We start from the raw sequence: 19,516 nt of genomic DNA on the forward strand, positions 1-19,516 counted from the left end.
TGATTCAGCACTGCAGTGCCTGCTGCATTTTATTAAAAATATCTATGCAACCCATTGCAAACACACATCACAGCTTTTTAAAAAAGGGGTTTTATTTTAAAGCAAAATTTACAGCAATAAAAATTTTACAGCTTTAAATGGTACAAACAGTTAAGCCTTATCTTGTTTAATGTTTAGGAAGAATAATAAAGTTTAATAGTCAGAATTACGATGCAGATTAATCATAATTTATCACAGCAAACTGTGGCCAACTTTTTTAGGACCTCTGCTACTTCAGTGTGTTTGAACATTAAGCAACAGCAAAAAGCTTTTTGGCTATTTTGGCACCCAAAAACTACATTTTGTATAGTTTATTGTTGATACTGTAAGTGTAAATATGTTTAATCCTCAATTTTTAATACTCAACATCCATTTATTTAAAGGCATTTAGCAGAGAGCCTGTGCAAAGATTAAAACACACATTTTTTCCAGTAAGCAAATAGAAATAGTTTCTAAAATGGCCAAAATATTCCTCTAGGGGACTTTAGAGGTTTACATACTTTACACTTTAAACAGGAGTGCACACATTTTAAATTAAACTCATGATATTAGATCATTAGTTGTTTTACATTTTAGTTAAAAAAAAGGTAAAAATGCACCAAAAACACACAAATAAGCACCATTATCACAGACTACAGCAGTGATATTGTCCTGTTCAGTACACTGAGATCCTGTGTGTTTCTGTCTCTGGCTGATCTGAGGGTCTTTAACACCATCGCTGATCTTCTCTCCTCTAAAACACAACAGCTTCATCATCCTGGCAGCTCCCTGAGATCAGAACCACGTTGTCCAGTCCAATTTCTCCAGCAACCAGCTTCCCACGCACTCCCTCAAACACAATCTGGAGCGAAATAAAAACACACCCGTCAGGTTCAGACTGTTTTAAAGAAAATAATAATAATAAAATGCAGTTAAAGCCTGAAATTAATCTAGAAGCAGCTTGGTGGCAGTATAATATTATATGTATAAATTATTCTAATACATGTGTATTGTTAACCTTTCTTTTATGAGATGATGTGATAAGAATTAATTAAAAGATTAAAACTGTAAAAATATTTGATGTGTTTAGAACGATGAACAGAGCATCTCAAATCGTATAATATAATAACATTGTTATATTTGCAAAGTGACAATTAAATATTAAGAGAGACGGATATCTAGAAATATGTACTAAATAGGTACAATATATTTTATTTATTTATGAGTATCTTCCTGTTGTTATCTAATAATTTAAATACTAATATCTAAAAGATACAGTTTAGAAAAAGAAAAACTGAAAAAACATTTAGAACAGGGGTACAATCATTATTTTAGTTAAATATATTAGTCTGTGAAGTATGTATTAACATATCTTCGCTGTTCAATAAAAAACAAGTGTCTCAAAACAGCAACTTTTCAGAAGAGAGGGAAAAAACTTCTAAACTTTTAATGAAGGTCAATATGAAAAGAGTTTATTTCAGGTCATTTTTAAGTCTTTCTATTGGTCCATTCATCAAGACATTTTACACACAGTGTAAGATACAGTTTATCTTCTCAAATTATGTGGTAAAATAAAAATAGACAAAAATAGAGATACTTGTTTTTTTTTTTTTCATTGGACAACGATGAAACATTTAACATGATTTAGATTAAAGATCTTTAATGTTGCACCACAATAAAAGAAAAACAAAATCAACTATGATGTAGTTGCAGCATATAACCACTAGATGTCAGCAAACAGAATAAAGTGAGTGTAAATAAATCCCTTTCCTAAAATACAAAATTACTGTTTATTTCCTGAATAGCACATGCTGAAAATAAATGCATTTATTTCTATTTTATGATATTTCAGCAATTCAGTAAATAAATAGTGAACAAATCCTTTATATCCTATATTTTTATACACTATTTATTTACTGAATTACTGAAATATCATAAAATATAAATAAATGCATTTATATGCTGCAACTACATCATAGTTGTTGTTTTTTTTCTTTTATTGTGGTGCAACATTAAAGATCAACACTATGTATCATTTAGCTATAAGACTAACGTAGCTATAAGGTTAATGTAGCTCTGAGTAAGGGGTAGCTCACTGATTCAGGTGCTCTGTTGGTCCAGCTGATGGTGATGCTGTCGCTCTGCCAGCCTCCGTTACGGCTGTGTGTTTTCTCCCACACAGAGCGGTCACTGTGATCCAGCATCACCCGCAGAGACCCCACCCGCGGACCCTCCATCCTGAAGCTGAACTTCAGGCAGAACGCCCCCTGCTGGCTGACATCAGAGAGCAGCAGCCTCAGCCTGGCCTTCTCCCTTCTATTACCCACAAGCCCACTGAGGGCCATGTAGTACTGCAGTCCTAAAGATTCAAAACACACACATATATATATGTGATGCCTGTTTGGGGAAATTTGTAACACAGGTCTGTAATTTTCTGATGGCTGTATGGTAACGGTACCGTTTTCGTGGTAGTGGACGCTCCAGTCCAGATCCTCATTCTTATCCTGCACCCACTCACAGGCTCCCGAATCAAAATTACAATCAGTCAGGGATCCTGTTCAGGAATATATACTGTTTATACTGTACTAGTGCATCTCAAAACATATTAGAATATCATTGAAAAGTTGCTTTATTTCAATAATTCACATTTGAAAATATATTATATAGATGTTTTACACACAGAGTGATCGATTTTAAGCGTTTTAAGCATTTTAAGATAAGATAAGATAAGATAAGATCCTTTATTAATCCCACAATGGGGAAATTTGCTATGTTACAGCAGCACAGAAGGAAATATATATATATATATATATATATATGTATATATATATATATACATATATATATATATAAAAAAAACGAAAAAATATAAAAAAGGAAAAAATATATAAATCTAGTGCAGCTAAGATAAGATAAGGTCAGAGGAGATATGATTATGACAGGGTGTGACACAAAGAGTAACAGTGAATAAATAACAAAGAAAGAGTAGATGAAAAGGTGATCATCTATCATCATATATCATCTATATAATATATAAGTTTTACATTTGGAACATTTTGAGTACATGCAGCAATACACTCACTAGATTAAAAAAAGACATAATTGAAAAGAACAACAAAGCAAAAAGCAAAAAACAGCTTACGTTCCCGTAGAGGAGCCGCGTGGATCTCCAGAAACTCTGGGGCCGGACTAAAGAGAGGCTCATCAGGGACTGAAAAACACAAAAAAACATTTAAAGAACATTTAATTAAAATGTTATACAGTTAGAAGCATGCCAAGCTCAACTGCATTTGCATGGTACTATGGAAACTAGAGCAGTTTAGGAATATCTAAACTGGGCCTAATGTGGTTTCCTATATTATACTCTGCAACCGGGGTGTTGGCACAAGAGCACTTAAAATCTTTCAATTTTACCAAAAAAAGGCAGTGCTTTTACAATGCTTATAATTTTCCAGAGCTGTATATATTAAGTAATACTGAAATAATTTTAATATTTGGAATAAACCTCCCCCCAGCACTCTCTGACAACATGGTACTCAAAAGCTGTGGAGTGAAAGGTATCTGAGCGATGCTCCAAAGGAAATACCCCTGATTACTCTGCAAATATTTCCACAGCAGGGCTGTAGGAGTGCGAGTGTCTACTTGCCCGTCTGTCAGCTTCCCCTTCCCTCTCATTTCACCTGCAGGACACCTGAGAATCAGCTCCGTCTGTTCTCCTGCAGAACCAGGTGTATCTGAGAGCAGCAGCTCTGGAGACGGGGCTTTTGTTAGTCGTGGATTTGAGTGCTGATGACAGAGCTGCTGCTCAACAGCTGTTCTGCAGGGCGTAATAAAAGATTGCTGCATGGCTGCTTTCCTCCACCGGTGGGGAGTGAGGAGGGGGGCTTTTTTTACTCTAGGAGTGGAATTTCCCCCTGCGGCTGACGGATTTCTCAGACCTGTCTCCTCTTGCTCAAGGAGACCGATTTGGGTTCCAAGACAAAGACCCTGAACCTCTGTAGGAGATGGAGCGTCTCACAGGCATGAGCTCCACACACAGCCAAGAACATGTCTGGAGTCTGATGTTTGCCTCTTTTGTTTTAACACTGGAGCTATAAGGATATATAATATAAAATATGCTAAAAATATAAAAGTATTATAACATTATTTAAAGACATTTTCATGATAAATGATATTTATCGCAATACATTTGATCACATTCAACATGCATCAATAGTAACAGATCTATAAAAGCACTCCTCAAATATTTTCCCCATGCTAAGTACAGTATTTAAAATATACTGTAGTTCTTCTTATTTAGCTGTACTAATTATGCTCTCTGTAAATAAATATGCTTTAAGAAGTACAGTGTATTGTCAATACGATGCAAAAATATTTTACGACACACACAAAAAAAATATTGTCAAATTCCCTACCACTACCTATACAGCACTGTGGCTAAAATGCTAACATCCAATTGGCTAAGGATGGCTATAGGATTGCACAGCTGACTGTTGACTGTTGTCAGGGTTTTAATCAATCAGTGGCGCACCTGTATTTCCCACTGAGATGTAAGATAACAACAAGCATTGCGACGTGCCTTTTGTAGAGTGTACAACGATAGAGCCCAATGTCTTGATTTACTACATCTTGCATTTAAGTATCACTTTAAAAGGCCAGAAAGTTTGTGTGTAATTGTCCTGTAGCACAAAAGGAGATGTTTAAAGGTTGACAGGTTGACTGATCACCTCAGCCGCCCCTCGGCTTTCCCATCCCTCCCTCTCTAAAGCCAAGTTTCAGAACTCGACCCCCAAAAACTCAAACTCAGGCCCTTTTCTCTCTGCAGCCTCGGCTTGCCTTAACATGCAGTTCAACAAGGACAGGGTAGAGTTTCCTAAAACCAGGAGGAGGAAACACACACTGTTCACTCTATATAAACCAGGAAAACACTATAACGTAGGATTGTATCTGTAAAAAAAAAACAAAAAAAACATTATGATTATATAATCAGTATGGTTGATAAAATAACCAATCACGATTAACCCCATTTTCTGGACAGTTAAGTTGATTAATCATATAATTTTGTGTAATTAATCTCAATCGTCTTTATACAAAAATACATTATTTTATGTTTTTACTTGTAAGCAAGTAACTAGAGTATTAAATGTAGTGAATAATGAGCAATCACAATTTTAATGTTCTATTTTGCTTAGTTAATGATTATTAATTCCATTATTTTGAGTGCTTATTCAAATAGTCATGATCTAGTGATTTGGTGCAATTCATCACAATCAATTGCAATATTTGATAATTATAAAATATTAAGTTAATCATTTATAACTTGTTAATTATGAATAGTATTGATCTATTCATCTTCACAAGGTTCATATTACTTTACGTCATATATTACGTAATATAATTAATTATAATTAATTGCATTATTTTGTGCCTTTCCAACATACATTGCAATTAATTGCATATTATTTTGTATAGTTAATAATTTATGTATTAAATCAATCCCATTATTTTCTGCTATCTTGCCTGCTCAAATTCAACCCCAAAGAAATATTTAATCTCATTTTAATGAAGAGCATTGTGTCATACCTGTATGAGAGGGCATAATAATTGGCATGATAGCACCATGAATAGTGCTAAAACATTAGCCGCTAATGTAATTATGGTAAATGTATTTCCTGACCCTGTGCTACTCTGTCCTACTCTCACATGATGTGCTGACAAGACACTACAGACCCCAGGTGACCTCTTACCTATTTAACAATGTTCTGGAAGCTAACCCTGCCGCCCTGCAGGCCTCAGAACAGTTAGCAGGCCTGAGAACGACTCCAAATATACTAGACAGCTTTATCCCTGCTGGAGCTCAGACTGCAGTAAATCATCAGATCCTGCAGATAAATGCAGCTGCCGAGGTCGGGTTTCAGCTCTCAGACATCTCTCCTCACGGATATGGACGTTCTCCATTAGAGAACACTCTGAAGAAGCCCACTGTACTGTGGTACATATATTATAATACACTTTATTGCAGAAAGTATTTTTAAAAAGGCATATAGTGCGCACAAATCACCAATTTTCTGCAGGCTCAATCTCTACAGACCTCCAAACTATAGGTTATCAAATTATCAAATGCAATGCAAAGCATTGATATGTGCCTTAGTACTGAATGTTTCAGCAAACTAAGAGATTTTGGACAATTTAATGCCGCCAACTTTGAAGGAGCAGTTTGGCGACTGCTTTTTTTTTGGTTCTAACATTGCTGCACAAAGCAAGGTCCCTAAAGACATGGGTGACCTGACCTCAACCTGATAGAAAACCCATGGGATGAATTAAAGAGAAGATTGGAGGCCAGACCTTCTCGTCCAACATTAGTATCTGACCACACATATATACCTCTGGAAGAATGGTCAAAATTCTCATAAACACACCCCTAAACCTTGTGGAAAGCCACACCAGAAGAACGGAAGCTGTAACTGCTGTAAAGAGTGGGCTGACATCATATTTAACCACATGTATAAAGAACAGGATGTGCTTTTTTGCAATAGAGTGTACATAACTTTTAGAGCTTTTAGAGTTTTTAGACCTTGTCTACAGCTGGTCACTTTTTTGTGCAGTCTGAGTATCAGGTTTATATCTGAATACAGCCAAGTCATGTGAAAATGTGAAAAAGCATTGCATCAATCATTGCATCAACAAGCAAACCAAAACTTCGATCCATGCATTATTTTACTGTTGAGTTAATCAGCATAAAAAGTTGTTTTCTAGTCGGCAGCTACTGTTGACTTTGGAAAAATGCATATTGCTAATTTCAAGGCAGCAACATATTCCTTAAAATTTGAATTTTACACGCTGTGATACATGCATAATGAGCATATTTGCATATTCCTTTCTGTGCAGCAATCAAATTGTGTCAGGATACGATCCAGATACAAGGGCTCAGGTGTAAATGCAGCCTAAAACTACTACAGAACTTTGTCAGTAAGCATCACAGATCACTCACAGAACACATCTCCTCTGGTGTTCAGCTTCTCACCCTCCACTCGGTTTCCATCGTTCTCGCCCTCACCCTCCTCCTCTTCCTCCTCCTCCTCCTCCTCCTCCTCGTTCTCAGTTGGGAACGCTGGAGCGTTTTCTGCCGGAGATCCGATGTAGACTTCACCATCGTAGTCGAAGGGCTGCAGGTGGAGCCGAGGAGCCTGGGTCACTTTGGGTTCTGGGATGGTGTTATCAAACCTGCCGCCGAGAATGCGAGGCCTGGAGGGTGAGTCTGGAATAGCTGCAGGACGAGTACAGAAAATTAGATCCACAGAAGATGAAGAGTACAGAAGTTCTCACTATCTTTAGTCAGAGTCAGGCATCCCTAAAGCATTGTATTTTAGTAATCGGGATTATTCAAAATATCTGACAGGTTGCACCTATTAAGGGCAGTACTGAGTAACACTTGTTTTTCCAGGTGATGTAACACCTTAAGAAGGCAGTAGTGAAAAAAAAAACGTTTATTGTAACAGGTGCTGTAACACCTTTAGAGGCCAGTATTGAGTAGCACTTGTTTTTCCAGGTGATGTAACATTTTTAGAGGGCAGTAGTGAGTAACACTTGTTTTTTTCAGGTGCTGTAACACCTTAAGAGGGCAGTAGTGAGTAACACTTGTTTTTTTTCAGGTGCTGTAACACCTTAAGAGGGCAGTAGTGAGTAACACTTGTTTTTTTTTCAGGTGCAGTAACACCTTTAGAAGGCAGTAGTGAGTAACATTTGTTGTAACAGGTACTGTAACACCTATAGAGGCCGGTAGTGAGTAACGCTTGTTTTTTAAGGTGATGTAACACCTTTAGAGGGCAGTACTGAGTAAAACCTGTTTTCAGGCGCTGTAGCACCTATAGAGGATAGTAGTGAGTAACATTTGTTTTTCAAGGTGCTGTAACACCTTAAGAGGGCAGTAGTGAAAACATTTGTTGCAACAGGTGTGGTTAAACTAGGCTACAATCAGACTTGTGGTCGGCTGGTGCAACTTGCTTATGATCTCCATGCTACAGGTAGATGCTCATTGTAAAGCCAGCAACTATCTTGCTTTATATCATGCAAATGTAATAATAATGATGGAGCGATGAGGTATGGCGATGCAGTGTGTAAGGAAGCAGTGTGTGGTTTCATGCTGCCACAGGCCAGGACACTAGCTTTAGCTGAAGCACATACTAAACAGCAAGCTGTTACTCAGAAAAGCTCGGCTCAACAGTACAAACCAGTAGCTCCTCACTGCGACTCGGGCTCTGTCTTGCTAGAATGTGGGGTTAATATCTATAATGCACGATATATTTCAGTAAGTGAAATCATTTTAAACCAGTTCAGTATATCAAATATTTCATATAGTCTTGGGAATATAATATAATATAATTAAAATTTCATTGCTTGAATTTTTGCACCAGGAGTAAAGCAGCATAAAGTTATCCAAAAGCAGTGTGTAAGACTGGTGGAGGAGAACATGCATTTAAAACCAGGGTTATTCCACCAAATATTGATGTCTGAACTTTTTTTCCAGAGCTGTATATTTAAATAATGCTCTGTACAGATAACATGTATATTCTATATATAGGTGTCAGAATTTCAATAAAAAACGTAAAAATAATAATCTTGCATTTTCTTTTAGCAAAAAAGCTAATTAACAGAATAAGATATGCTTGTCTTAAGTTAAAAGGTCTAGATTTAGGCTGAGATATGGATATGAATATTCGTACAATATTCTTACATCTACATCGGCGAAATATTAGATATTCTGACAGATTTAAGATGATTTCACTCTGCATATATAAATATATGTATTTTTTGCCGTGCATGAAAAAGAAAAACTGGGGCTTTTTTTTTGAAGCAGCAGTCAGGCTGGAGTCTCGGAGCCGCCTCACCATTAAAAATCTCATCTGCACTTCCTTTGTCCGATTCCCAGGAGCTGCGATAAAAGGGCTTTGCTACAGGAAACACAGAAACAGTCTTCATTCACACACAGATCCCAGTCTCCACTGACAGAATCATACTGGGAGAACTGGGACTGAGTCTCTGTGAGCGGACAGATAACACAGCGCTCCCCTGGAACGTCCATCGCCGGCTCGGTACAAAAGCAGATATTTACACAGGTGGGATTCCCATCTCAGACCTCTCCCTTTCCCTTCACATCTGTGGAGTTCAGGAGGCCGGAAAACAGGAAACGGCTTTTGGCAGCTGATGCTCACCGTGTCCCTTTATAAAATATATATATATATAACATCCACAGTGAGGGACAATAGAGGCTCCACCCCCTTTAGATGAGGGACAGAAACTCAGAGGGATGTTCTGTTCAGTACAGCATAATCTGTGTATTATTAATGCCAATATTACTTATTAATCTTCATTTTTGACAGTTTTTAATAATTTATAAACAAAAAGTTCCCAATTTTCTTCCCAAATCTTACTCTGCCAATTACCCAACCCACTCATTAGGACCCTATCTATCACTAGTGATTAGTGAAGACTAGCACACGCCTCCAACGACACATGTAAAGTCAGACTTCGCCTCTTTTTGAACTGCTGCTGATGCTGTAGCATTGCCGAGTAGCATCACAGCGCTAACTCTCGGAGGAAAGCGCAGCGACTCTGTGGTTCTGATACATCAGCTCACAGACGCAGCCTTGTGCTGATCCACATCACCCTAGGAGTGATGAGGGGAGAGAGAGAGCACCATCTACTGTACCCACCCAGAGAGAGAGAGCAAGGACTATTGTGCTCTCTCAGGGCTCCAGCAGCTAATGGCAAGCTGCATAATCACATACAAACAAACTGTCCTTTACATTGTGTCAACATTTCTTTATGTATGGACCAATACAAATTCTACAGAATGACCTGAAATAAACTATTTTTTTTACATTAACTCAGTTAAGAAAGTTTTATCTCCTTTCTGAAAAGTTGCTGTTTTGTGTACATTTACATGTACATCCTTTTTTCTGTTAATATTATATATATATTTTGTATTAACATTCCTTTATATACCATATACTCTACAGTGTAACAGTCCTCACTCTTCAGAATTTGTCCAGAATGGGTTTTTTATTACCTGAACAGTCGAATCCACTGCCGCGGAAGCCCTGCTTACACTTGCACTTGTAGGATCCCTGTGTGTTTATACATTCTGCATGGTGGCTGCATTTATGCGTGCTGGTGACGCACTCGTTAATGTCTGAAATATAAAGTTAAACAGGCTCAGGTGAGTGAAGTGATGGAATACAGATACTAGATCACTAAAACACACAGAACACTGCAGCTCTTCTTACCCACACAGTCGTATTTCCCGTTAATGTACTTCAGATCGAACCCCTTCTGGCACTTGCAGTAGTAGCTCCCGAAGGTGTTTACACACTGCCGGTTATACGGACACTGGTTCTTTCCCGTCACACACTCATCAATATCTAACAACAACAACAAAAAATAAAAAACAGATTATAACTGGGGTATAGTATTTATGAGATTATAGTGCGAATAGTAAAGATCCTTACAATTTTAATTTTCTTTCATTTTAAATCTAATCAATATGTCAAACTACTGACAAATTACTGAAAGCTCCATCACAAGACAAAAAAAAAAAATCACAATAACACGATTATTAATACACACTGTACACCGGGATAAGTTGATTTAAGGAAATCAGCTGCTAAAATGTTTACTGAAAACTTACTAAATTAAATGTACTGAATAAACTATTCTGTCTAAATAGCACATTTTTGAAAAATTGATGTTTTTTTATTGAATATGATCTAAAGTTTTATCTAAATTAGCCTGGGGAGAATGACAATCCCAGTATGCAAATGATCTGAAATATCTAAAATCATACAACCCAGTGTGTCATGATTGGACCATCCACAGGGTCAGTCGTTATTATATTTTTTTAGTTTTAAACACTAAAGCATTAAATATTTAAGTTTTAAACACTTTTCCATCACTCTTTTTTGTGTTTTGGCTTTAGCAAAACTACTTTCTTACATCATCCTAATGTAAGAAATGTTTTGTGAAATATAGGTGTATTTTCAAATGTATTTTATGAGCATTTTTTTTAAAAAGCTATTACACAAACATGGCTATGGTTATCAATACACTGCCTGAAATAGCAAATTTATAGGAGAAGAAAAATAATTATATGTAAATCCAGGACAATTTGGACCATTTCTAATTTTCTATTTACAAAGCTGTGTTGCCAGGTAAGATAATGAGTTGTCATGGTAACAGATGATCTGAGCGTTGCTGTGGTTACTGGTTTTGGACTCACCCACACAGGTTTTCCCATCCGGACTGAGCTGCAGACCAGCAGAGGGACAGAGACAGCGGATCTCCCCCTGAACCTCCTCACAACCGTACTGACAGTGAGCCAGAGCACACGTCCTGGAGTCTACACACACACACACACACACTATTATACTACCATGTAATCATAGGATAATATAAGCCATTAATTAACACTTGAGCAAGGAGGCTACATGGCTAATATGTAATAAAACCTAATATCCCAATTTGCACTGAAGGCACAAGTCTAACATAGCCAACCTCTGTAATTAGTTTACCCTGATTAATAGATGTTGAGCTGAGCAATGACACAAATATAGGTCCTTAACAAATAATAAAATATTACTACCAATCAATTTGCACTGGATCTACTGGAGCTTGCCCATAATACCCAGTAAGTCGGAACTCACTTGAACAGGAGCCGTCAGACATCAGCATATATCCATTCAGACAGTAACACATGTAGCTGCCAAACGTGTTCATGCAGCGGTGCTCGCACGGCCGCGGCTTCAGACCACATTCATTCAAATCTGGAATCGGAAAGAATGTAAGAGATGCAGAGAGAATAAAAAAGAAGAAGAGAGAAGAGGAGAGCACAATCAAAACCACAATCTTAAAATGGATTTTCAATATTGTACAGAGGGAAATGTTTTTGTACAGCAGCAAAAAGGGTGAGGCTAGGGGTCTGATTTATTCTTAAATTAAAAAAAAAATATTTTATATGAATTATGTAAATGTTCTATATTTTTTTTAGAACTTTTGTACTGAAACATTCAACTCAAGACCAGTTTTTGGTAGATGTTTCAAATTAAGCTGGTGTTTGGTGGTCAAAGTGGTTAAAAAAGCTGGTCTTCCAGGTTAAACCATATATATATTTGCCTACCATATAGTGGTTAGCTAGCTGTTTAATCAGCTCTTGACCAGTGTAGTGATTTTTTTGATTTTGGTCATACTGATGATCATACATGATGATCGACAGCTTGGTCTTGGTTGTATTGTATGATAAGAGTAGTATACCACATGAACCATCAAATTCAAGCAAGAACATACCATCTACTGGTCAAGAGCTACTTTAGCTGCCCAAGCCATGGTGTCAATAGATTTAGATCTAGATCTAGTCTAAAGAGACTAGCAGTGTCTGTGCACACCTATGCACATCTATGTCATCAATTGGTGCACATTAAATGTAGCTTAAAGATCTCATTCCATGGTATTTTATTCATTTTAAAATGTCCAGTTGTGGTCTCTAATATGAATGAATGCAATGTGAGATGTTTTTTGTTGAAAAAAAAAAGTGTTCCGGTGTTTCTGTTACAGAAGTGAGGGGGGATGGACGTAAGTGCAAATATAATATATATTTTATTAAACAAACAAGATAAAATAAAACAGTAAACAAAACTCAGGTAACGCACAAAACTACAAAGAAAACAAGGCAAGGATAAACTAGAACTAGGAACACAAAACCAGAGTGCACGGAAGACGAGGATTCAAACGAACGGCAAGGATACAGCGATCGGCAAGGATACAAAGATACAAAGATACAAAGGATACAAAAGACTCGACACTGAACATTCAAACAGAGGGGCTTAAATACAGGAGGAGAGTGAGAAACACCTGGGCTTGGATGACGAGGGGGCGGGGTTACAGACAGGACACAGGTGAGAACACTAATAGCTAGGGCAGGGCTGGGGCGGAGCTATGGTGGAGACAGGTACAAAAACAACAACACAAGCACATGGCTGGGAACACTTGACAGGAAAACAGAGGGGCAGGAGCACAAGAGACCAAACGAGGGAGAAACAGAAGACAGACATGGGCTAAGGTGTTACAGTTTCAGTATAGCCCTGCTTTAGTTCACTGAAATAGTGGTCTCTAAAGAAAGACAGGATTTTGTCTCTTGCTCATGAATATTCATACATGCAAACATTTCGCCTCTGATTGGCTATCAGCACTGCAGCAGAGAACGCCTACCTGCCCATCTCACAGTCAATTTTACAGCTCTAAAACTCAAAGGACAAAATACTTTCAGAGATACAGCGGGTTGATGTAGACACGGTGCTTTTCCTGATCAACTCGTTTTTTCTGAATATTTTCTTTTACTAGCTGCTGCAGACAATGAGGAAGAGGTTGAGGAAGAGTTTCATCATGTGCAGCATCATAAACAACTCAGAGAGACCTGCTGTAATTCACAAATAACAGGAAAAAGTTTATTTAACCGGAAGGAGACCTTTTAAAGCATTAATTATAAGAGGTTTTGCACAAACAATTGGATTAATAGTTAGCATATGATAAAGTTTCAGACACAAGAACACCAGCTGTTACACACTTTTACCTTAAAAGTCCAATGTAGACCTGGTTAATACTGGTTCCAACTTGTTATCAGTTATCTTTAGGACCTGACTGAATGAGAGATATTGCAGTTTTTCATCAGATCTTCTCACTAACCTTGACTGCAGGTCTTTCCGCCGTACCCTGGAAAGCACTTGCACTTATTGGGGCCGACACACTCTCCATGCTTGCAGCCTAATTCACACTGAGCTGGAGAAACGTTCAACAGAGAGAGAGAGAGAGAGAGAGAGAGAAAGAGAGAGAGATTAGGGGGATTACAGCAAGGCCAAGTTGGTCCAAAGACACGGAGGAAAAAAGTGAACGTTCATAAAAGCCCAGGCCAACTTCATCCGGTCCCAAAGATCATTTTTCCTCTGTGGTTTTGAGGAGTTTAAAATGTAGAGGCTTTAAATCACAGCCAGTCTGTGGAACGTTTTTTACATATATCACAGTACAGAGTGTGTGTGTGTGTGTGTGTGTGTGTGTGTGTGTCTCAGAGTCATATACAGGACATTAGAGATGGTTTAAAAATGAATTTGGAGTCTTTTACCTTCACAGTGGCCTTTACTGTTCCTTTTCCAGCCATAGCAACACTCCAGTTTGCTGCCATATCGACACACACCTGTCTGACCCCCGACTGATACCTGCCTGCTTTGCCTTTTTTGGGAAACAGGATGAGATACACACCTCATTAACACACACACCACGCATAACACAATATATTAACACATGTCTCAATAATATAGACTGGGCTGTGTGTCTGTACAACCTCCCGATATGATGTCTATCTAAATTAAATATACTTTATTGTGTGTATATTGTGTATATTGTAAAGTTATCTATATATTCTATTTTATTTTATTATTTTACTTGTTGTAAATGCTGATCTTTGCACACTAGTGGGAACCTGCACCCAAGTTTTTACTCACATGTACACCCTGTACTCTATGATAGTACAATAAAAATCTTGAATCTTTAATCCTAAATCGGTAATTTTAAGAAAGTTTATTAGAAACTGGGCTTGATGATTTTTGCGTTTTTTGGGCTACTTTAATATTTATAAAAATCTTACACATGCAAAAACTTCAAATAAAAAAGGGAACTAGTTTAAACCTCTGACAGACGGGTCTTAAACAGACTTTGGGCTGGATTTATTTTTGCTGGACCTGGCAACCCTGGAGCTTGCAATATATTGCTCTCTGCTTTCTTTCTATCACTCCAAGGACTACATAAGGCACTGTATGTGAGATTTAAACACTGAGAATATGTTTAAATGTATAATGAACTCATGTACAGTTGTCTTGTTCTTTATCTGGTGTGTTTACATTGATGTGAGCCCATTACATTTCCCATGGGATCGCCAATGCGTCAACAATGAAATTCCGTGTCGACAAATTTTTATAATCAATGCTGCCGTTTATTGCACTTTATGGAGCCAACAAATTTGAGGTGTCCTGGTTCTCTATAAAAACCTTGTCCCTTGCTAAAAAAAAAAACAGAAAAACATGAAAAACTTATGTTTAGAACGTTTTTTAAATTTTATAAAATTATCTGTGGTGTCCTCTTATTTTTTGTCATTTCAGATGAACCTGTAGGAACCTTCTGATCAAGTTCTTGAGGAGGTTCCAGAGGATGTGGTAAGGCATTAAAACGCTGCCAATTCTTGATATTAAACAGCAGAGAGGAAGAGGAATGGAGCTGTGAAACAAAACGTTGTAAAAAGTTTTGAGGAAATGGGTTCTGGACCTCCCCCAGCTCTGCTCGGACTGATCCTCTGCGGTTTGAGCTCGGGCCTGAGCACCCTGTGGTTCAAAGGAGTCTCCAGAACTTCATCCGTTCCTGCGATTTACAGAGGCAACGCACAGCGTGGCTTAATTACAGCGGAAGCCCGGAGCGCTGGATCCCATTGGAGGCATCTGCTGAACTTTTGAGTGGCGTGCCGTAAACACTCTCGAGAGGGTGGGCTGGTTACTCACACTGACCCACATCCTGTCTCCATCAGCACTAACCTCCATGCCTGGCCTGCTCGTTTACCCACCAGCGCCTAAAGCTGTAATTAGTCCTGCAGAGTTCAGCGGCCACTATAAGCCACTGTTACAGCTATAATGAATGGTTTTAAGAGGCTGATATTCCATCAAACTAACACTTTAATACGTTTTATGCAGCGACCTATACCGCCCTAAGCCAATACCTGTCCCTTTACAGGGACTACAGGCACAAGTTGTGTGTATATGTGGGTGTGCATTTGCACATTTGTGTCAACAGTGGGTGCAACTGAAAGGAGCTGGATACATTAATTAGAAATAATGAATATTTGGACATATACTGGATCATATCTTCTGATTCTTGATTGTTTGTGAACTGCTGTAAACTAATCCCAACATCATTTGTGCACCACATTTGGCTAGTATGGTTTCAATGCACAGTTTTGACTGTTTAATAGTACCGGTGTGTTAACCTTAATGTTAGTGTAAAGTTTTTCAATTTAATTTTAATAAACTAAATGTAAAAATAGAAATACTAAAATTGAATTTAAAAACTGAACTGTATCTTTTCTTTATTTTCTGATTTTTCATTTTTGCATTTTGCAAGTTGGATAATACTCAGATTTGTGTTGAAAGATACAAAAATGGATAAATGTAAAAAAAAAGCAAGAGTAGATTCAACTTTTATTTTTTTTTATTTGGTTTGCGAAAGGCTGAAATGAAAAGCTACATAATTGAAAATCTGGATGAAAACCCATTACTGAATGATAAAAAATTAATGATTAAGTTTATACCCACTTTTTTATTTTCCATGGTCAAAAAATTCAACTGATAAATGTTTCACTGATGGTGAACAGTCCTTTTACACGCAAACACAGCTGTATAATCTCTGCAGAAAAGCACTGACCAATAAAACAGGACCCTTTGGGAGCAGCTGTGAATACATGACCCTACACACACCATGCCCAATGCCAAGTGTGGCCTGGAGGTGTATAAATCACCCCGGAATTGAGCTGTAGGGTTCAACTCAGTTGGAATTTCAGTCAATATCTTCAGAATCAGTTGGCATAGCCCCTCTCAGGGCTGAATGCAATCAAATCCTCCTAACAGCAATGTTCACCTTTAACCAACTTCTCCTGTAAAGCCTTCCCAGAAGAGCACAGGCCGTTACTCCCTATTAATACCCTTGATTCTGGAGGAACGCTGAACATGTCTTAAGTGTTGTTGTCCTCCGCTGCAGCGCTATATTCAGAGGCCTCCTCAGACACTTCCAGTCGTGAGAGAAGGTTCTCCGATGGGGTCCTAAAAGCAGACCGGGCTCCAGAGGGCCGGAGGAATGCGAGAGCCGATTGAAATAAACCAGAATAGTCCAAACAGGAGCATGTGAGAAGCTCGACTCAGCTAACAGGTGCTTCACAGGTTATTAACAGTGACCACCACATTTAGCACCCAGGCACCCCCCCAAAGCTCTCAGAGCTGGTCAGCTAGCAGGACTGAAATCAAACCATACGCTGCAGAACGGCATATCTCAGCTCACCATATCAAAGAAAACATCTTAATATATTTAAAATAAAGATCTTTAATGGTTCAAGGGTTCTTCGATGCTCCTTGACACTCTAAGCAAAAGAGTGTTCCATACAGTACTGAAAAACAGGGTTTGCATTGGTGAAAACTTCTATATGGTTCTATGTAGCACCAAATAGCGCTACCCTTATCAAAGATCTGAACTAAACTGAACTGAAGGACAGCAAACAGCCCTTTGTAATTAGCAGTTCTCTTTGCACTGAGCTTCAGTGATAGACAATTACTAGTTACTGCTCTCCGCTTGACTTTAAAAGATCTACTCTACAGTGCAAAGCACGAGTAGATCTTTTAAAGTACAGTAGTGTCTAACACTTTAATGCACAACACTAGTGTGCAATGCAAAACTGTGTAACAGTCCAGGGTGCAAAATTCAAGAGTGAAACACTCCAGCATTATGAATCACTCTAGTGCGAAACTCTACTGTGGAAACACTCAAGTGTGCAACAATCCTTTTGTGAAATGCTCCAGCAGTGTGAAACACATACATGTGCAACACCCCAGAAGTTTGAAAAACACTACAGTTTGGAAAAGGTTCAGTGTAAAACATTGTAGTGTGATGTCCACAAGTGTGAAACACTCCAGTGTGAACATTAACACCATTATGAAAATTTTAATGCAAAACACTCCAGTGTAGAACCACACCAGTGTGGAACAATCCAGTGTGAAAAAATCCAGTGTGAAGTACACCATTATGAAAGTTTCAATGTAAAACACTGCAGTGTAGAACACTCCACCTGTGTGAAGCACTCCATTGTGCAACACTTGAACAGTGTAAAATTCACCACAGTAGAAACACTCCAGTGTGGAACACCCCAGTGTGCAACAGTTCATTGTGAAATGCTCCAGCAGTGTAAAATATATTAATGTGCAACATCCCAGCAGTGTGAAACACTTCAGTATAAAACACTCTGGCGTAAAGTACACCCCTGTGAATTATTACAGTTGCACAAACACCAGTGTGAAAACTCCAGTGTGCAACACTGCAGCAGCAAGAAACTCCAGTGCATTGCACTTCAGTATGAAGTGCACCAGTTTGAAAACTTAAATGTAAAACACTCCAGTGTATAATGCTTTAGCAGTGTGCAACACTTGAGTTTCAGAAACTACAATGCGAAACACTTCTGCAGTGTGTAAAAAGTCCTCTTTAAATATGTGGTATAAAGTCCACCAGTGAGACACACTCCATTAGGAATCAGTCAAGTGTGGAACACTCCAACAGTGTGAAACAGTGAAACGATGTAAAAGTGTATTAAACATTTTGACATAAACAAAACAATTTTCTAGTATTCTCAAAACAATCTTAAATAGACAAATGCTTAATAACTAGACTAAAATTAGGATATGCATTTGTGTTTTGTAGTGTGCATCAGTTTACATGTATATTCTGCTTCATATCTGCAGATTAGATTTTCTCTCTGGATGCTTTTTTATGCAATTCTCTGTTCATCCTTCTGCAAACTCAACAGTTGCAATACAACAGTTTCATACAACCAGTGAAAATCAGTGCAAACAGTTGACTTTTAGTTAATTAATACAGTGTGTGGACGTAAGCATGGGTCAGACCTGTAGTCACTCACCTGTATTCAGCTTCTCCAGGGTAAACATACAGCAGGAAGGACAGGGAGCTGATCCAGGTGAAAGGTTTCATGGTTTGGAGAAAGATCTCAGATCAGATTCCTCTTTTCTGGTTCTTTTCCACAGCTGTGATCCTTTTTCTCGACCTCAGGAGAAGAAAATCACTCCTAATCAGAACCTCAGAGAACTTCTCAATGCCTTCGCTCTGACTTGCATTTGTCTCTGTGCTCTCTCTCCAGCTTTCTCTCTCTCTCTCTCTCTCTCTCTCTCTCGCTCTCTCTCTTTCTCTCTCTCTCTATCCAGGACTGGCTGTCTCACTCACAAGTGTCTCCCTTCACCAGACTGGAATTCCAGAGGACGGCTGTCAAAGCACAGAGCTCTCTGGGTGTTTGTGGGGGTTGGTGGGTGTTTGTGGGGGTTGGTGGGTGTTTGTGGGGGTTTAGACAGGGAGACATAGACGTCTTCTCTCACCCTGCAAAGCTTTGATTGATAGACTTAAGTCTGTTTCGCTCCAGGGAAGAACTAATCCTTCCTGGAGCACCTCAGCAGTTCTCTGTTGACTTAAAGGAGCAGATCTGTCTAAAATCAAAGTATCATGATTGACTACTGATCTGCTTGTTTAGTTTAGCAGGTAATGCTAGGCTAGTCCTGGGTGATACAATAAAAGTATTACTTGACAATATTTTAACCTGTTATGTTTTTTTTACTTCTATAAAAAAAACACAAATTTTAATAGT

General features: G+C 38.2%; 1 protein-coding gene across 3 annotated transcripts; it reads right to left on the reverse strand.

Annotated features, from left to right (window-relative positions):
- Nucleotides 1-74: 74 nt before the first annotated feature.
- egfl6 (EGF-like-domain, multiple 6) lies at nucleotides 75-19,143 on the reverse strand. Of its 3 annotated transcripts, none has more exons than XM_015601875.3 (13): nucleotides 18,782-19,143; nucleotides 14,186-14,292; nucleotides 13,753-13,845; nucleotides 11,718-11,837; nucleotides 11,294-11,413; nucleotides 10,305-10,439; nucleotides 10,088-10,210; nucleotides 8,907-8,969; nucleotides 7,043-7,285; nucleotides 3,161-3,229; nucleotides 2,477-2,572; nucleotides 2,115-2,377; nucleotides 75-880 (listed from the first exon to the last, which is right to left on the reverse strand). In XM_015601875.3, exons 1-13 carry the CDS (start codon nucleotides 18,850-18,852, stop codon nucleotides 773-775), a joined length of 1,611 nt encoding a protein of 536 aa, XP_015457361.3. In that variant the 5' UTR covers nucleotides 18,853-19,143; the 3' UTR covers nucleotides 75-772. The 3 variants fall into 3 exon arrangements, with proteins under 3 accessions (XP_015457361.3, XP_007227766.3, XP_007227767.3); XM_007227704.4 differs by having other exon boundaries at nucleotides 7,010-7,285; nucleotides 18,782-19,142; XM_007227705.4 differs by lacking the exon at nucleotides 8,907-8,969 and having other exon boundaries at nucleotides 7,010-7,285; nucleotides 18,782-19,137.
- Between the last annotated feature and the right edge of the window lie 373 nt (nucleotides 19,144-19,516).

This window comes from Astyanax mexicanus, chromosome 11, assembly GCF_023375975.1.
Source record: "Astyanax mexicanus isolate ESR-SI-001 chromosome 11, AstMex3_surface, whole genome shotgun sequence".
NCBI lineage: Eukaryota > Metazoa > Chordata > Actinopteri > Characiformes > Acestrorhamphidae > Astyanax > Astyanax mexicanus.

Excerpts from the sequence above, each read along its gene's own strand:
- egfl6 (XM_007227704.4), bottom strand. The coding sequence starts at position 18,852 with ATGAAACCTTTCACCTGGATCAGCTCCCTGTCCTTCCTGCTGTATGTT. Across the intron at positions 11,838-13,752 it reads CGGAAAGACCTGCAGTCAAG|ATTTGAATGAATGTGGTCTG; the intron begins GTTAGTGAGAAG and ends TTCCGATTCCAG. Across the intron at positions 881-2,114 it reads CCAACAGAGCACCTGAATCA|ATTGTGTTTGAGGGAGTGCG; the intron begins GTGAGCTACCCC and ends ATTTCGCTCCAG.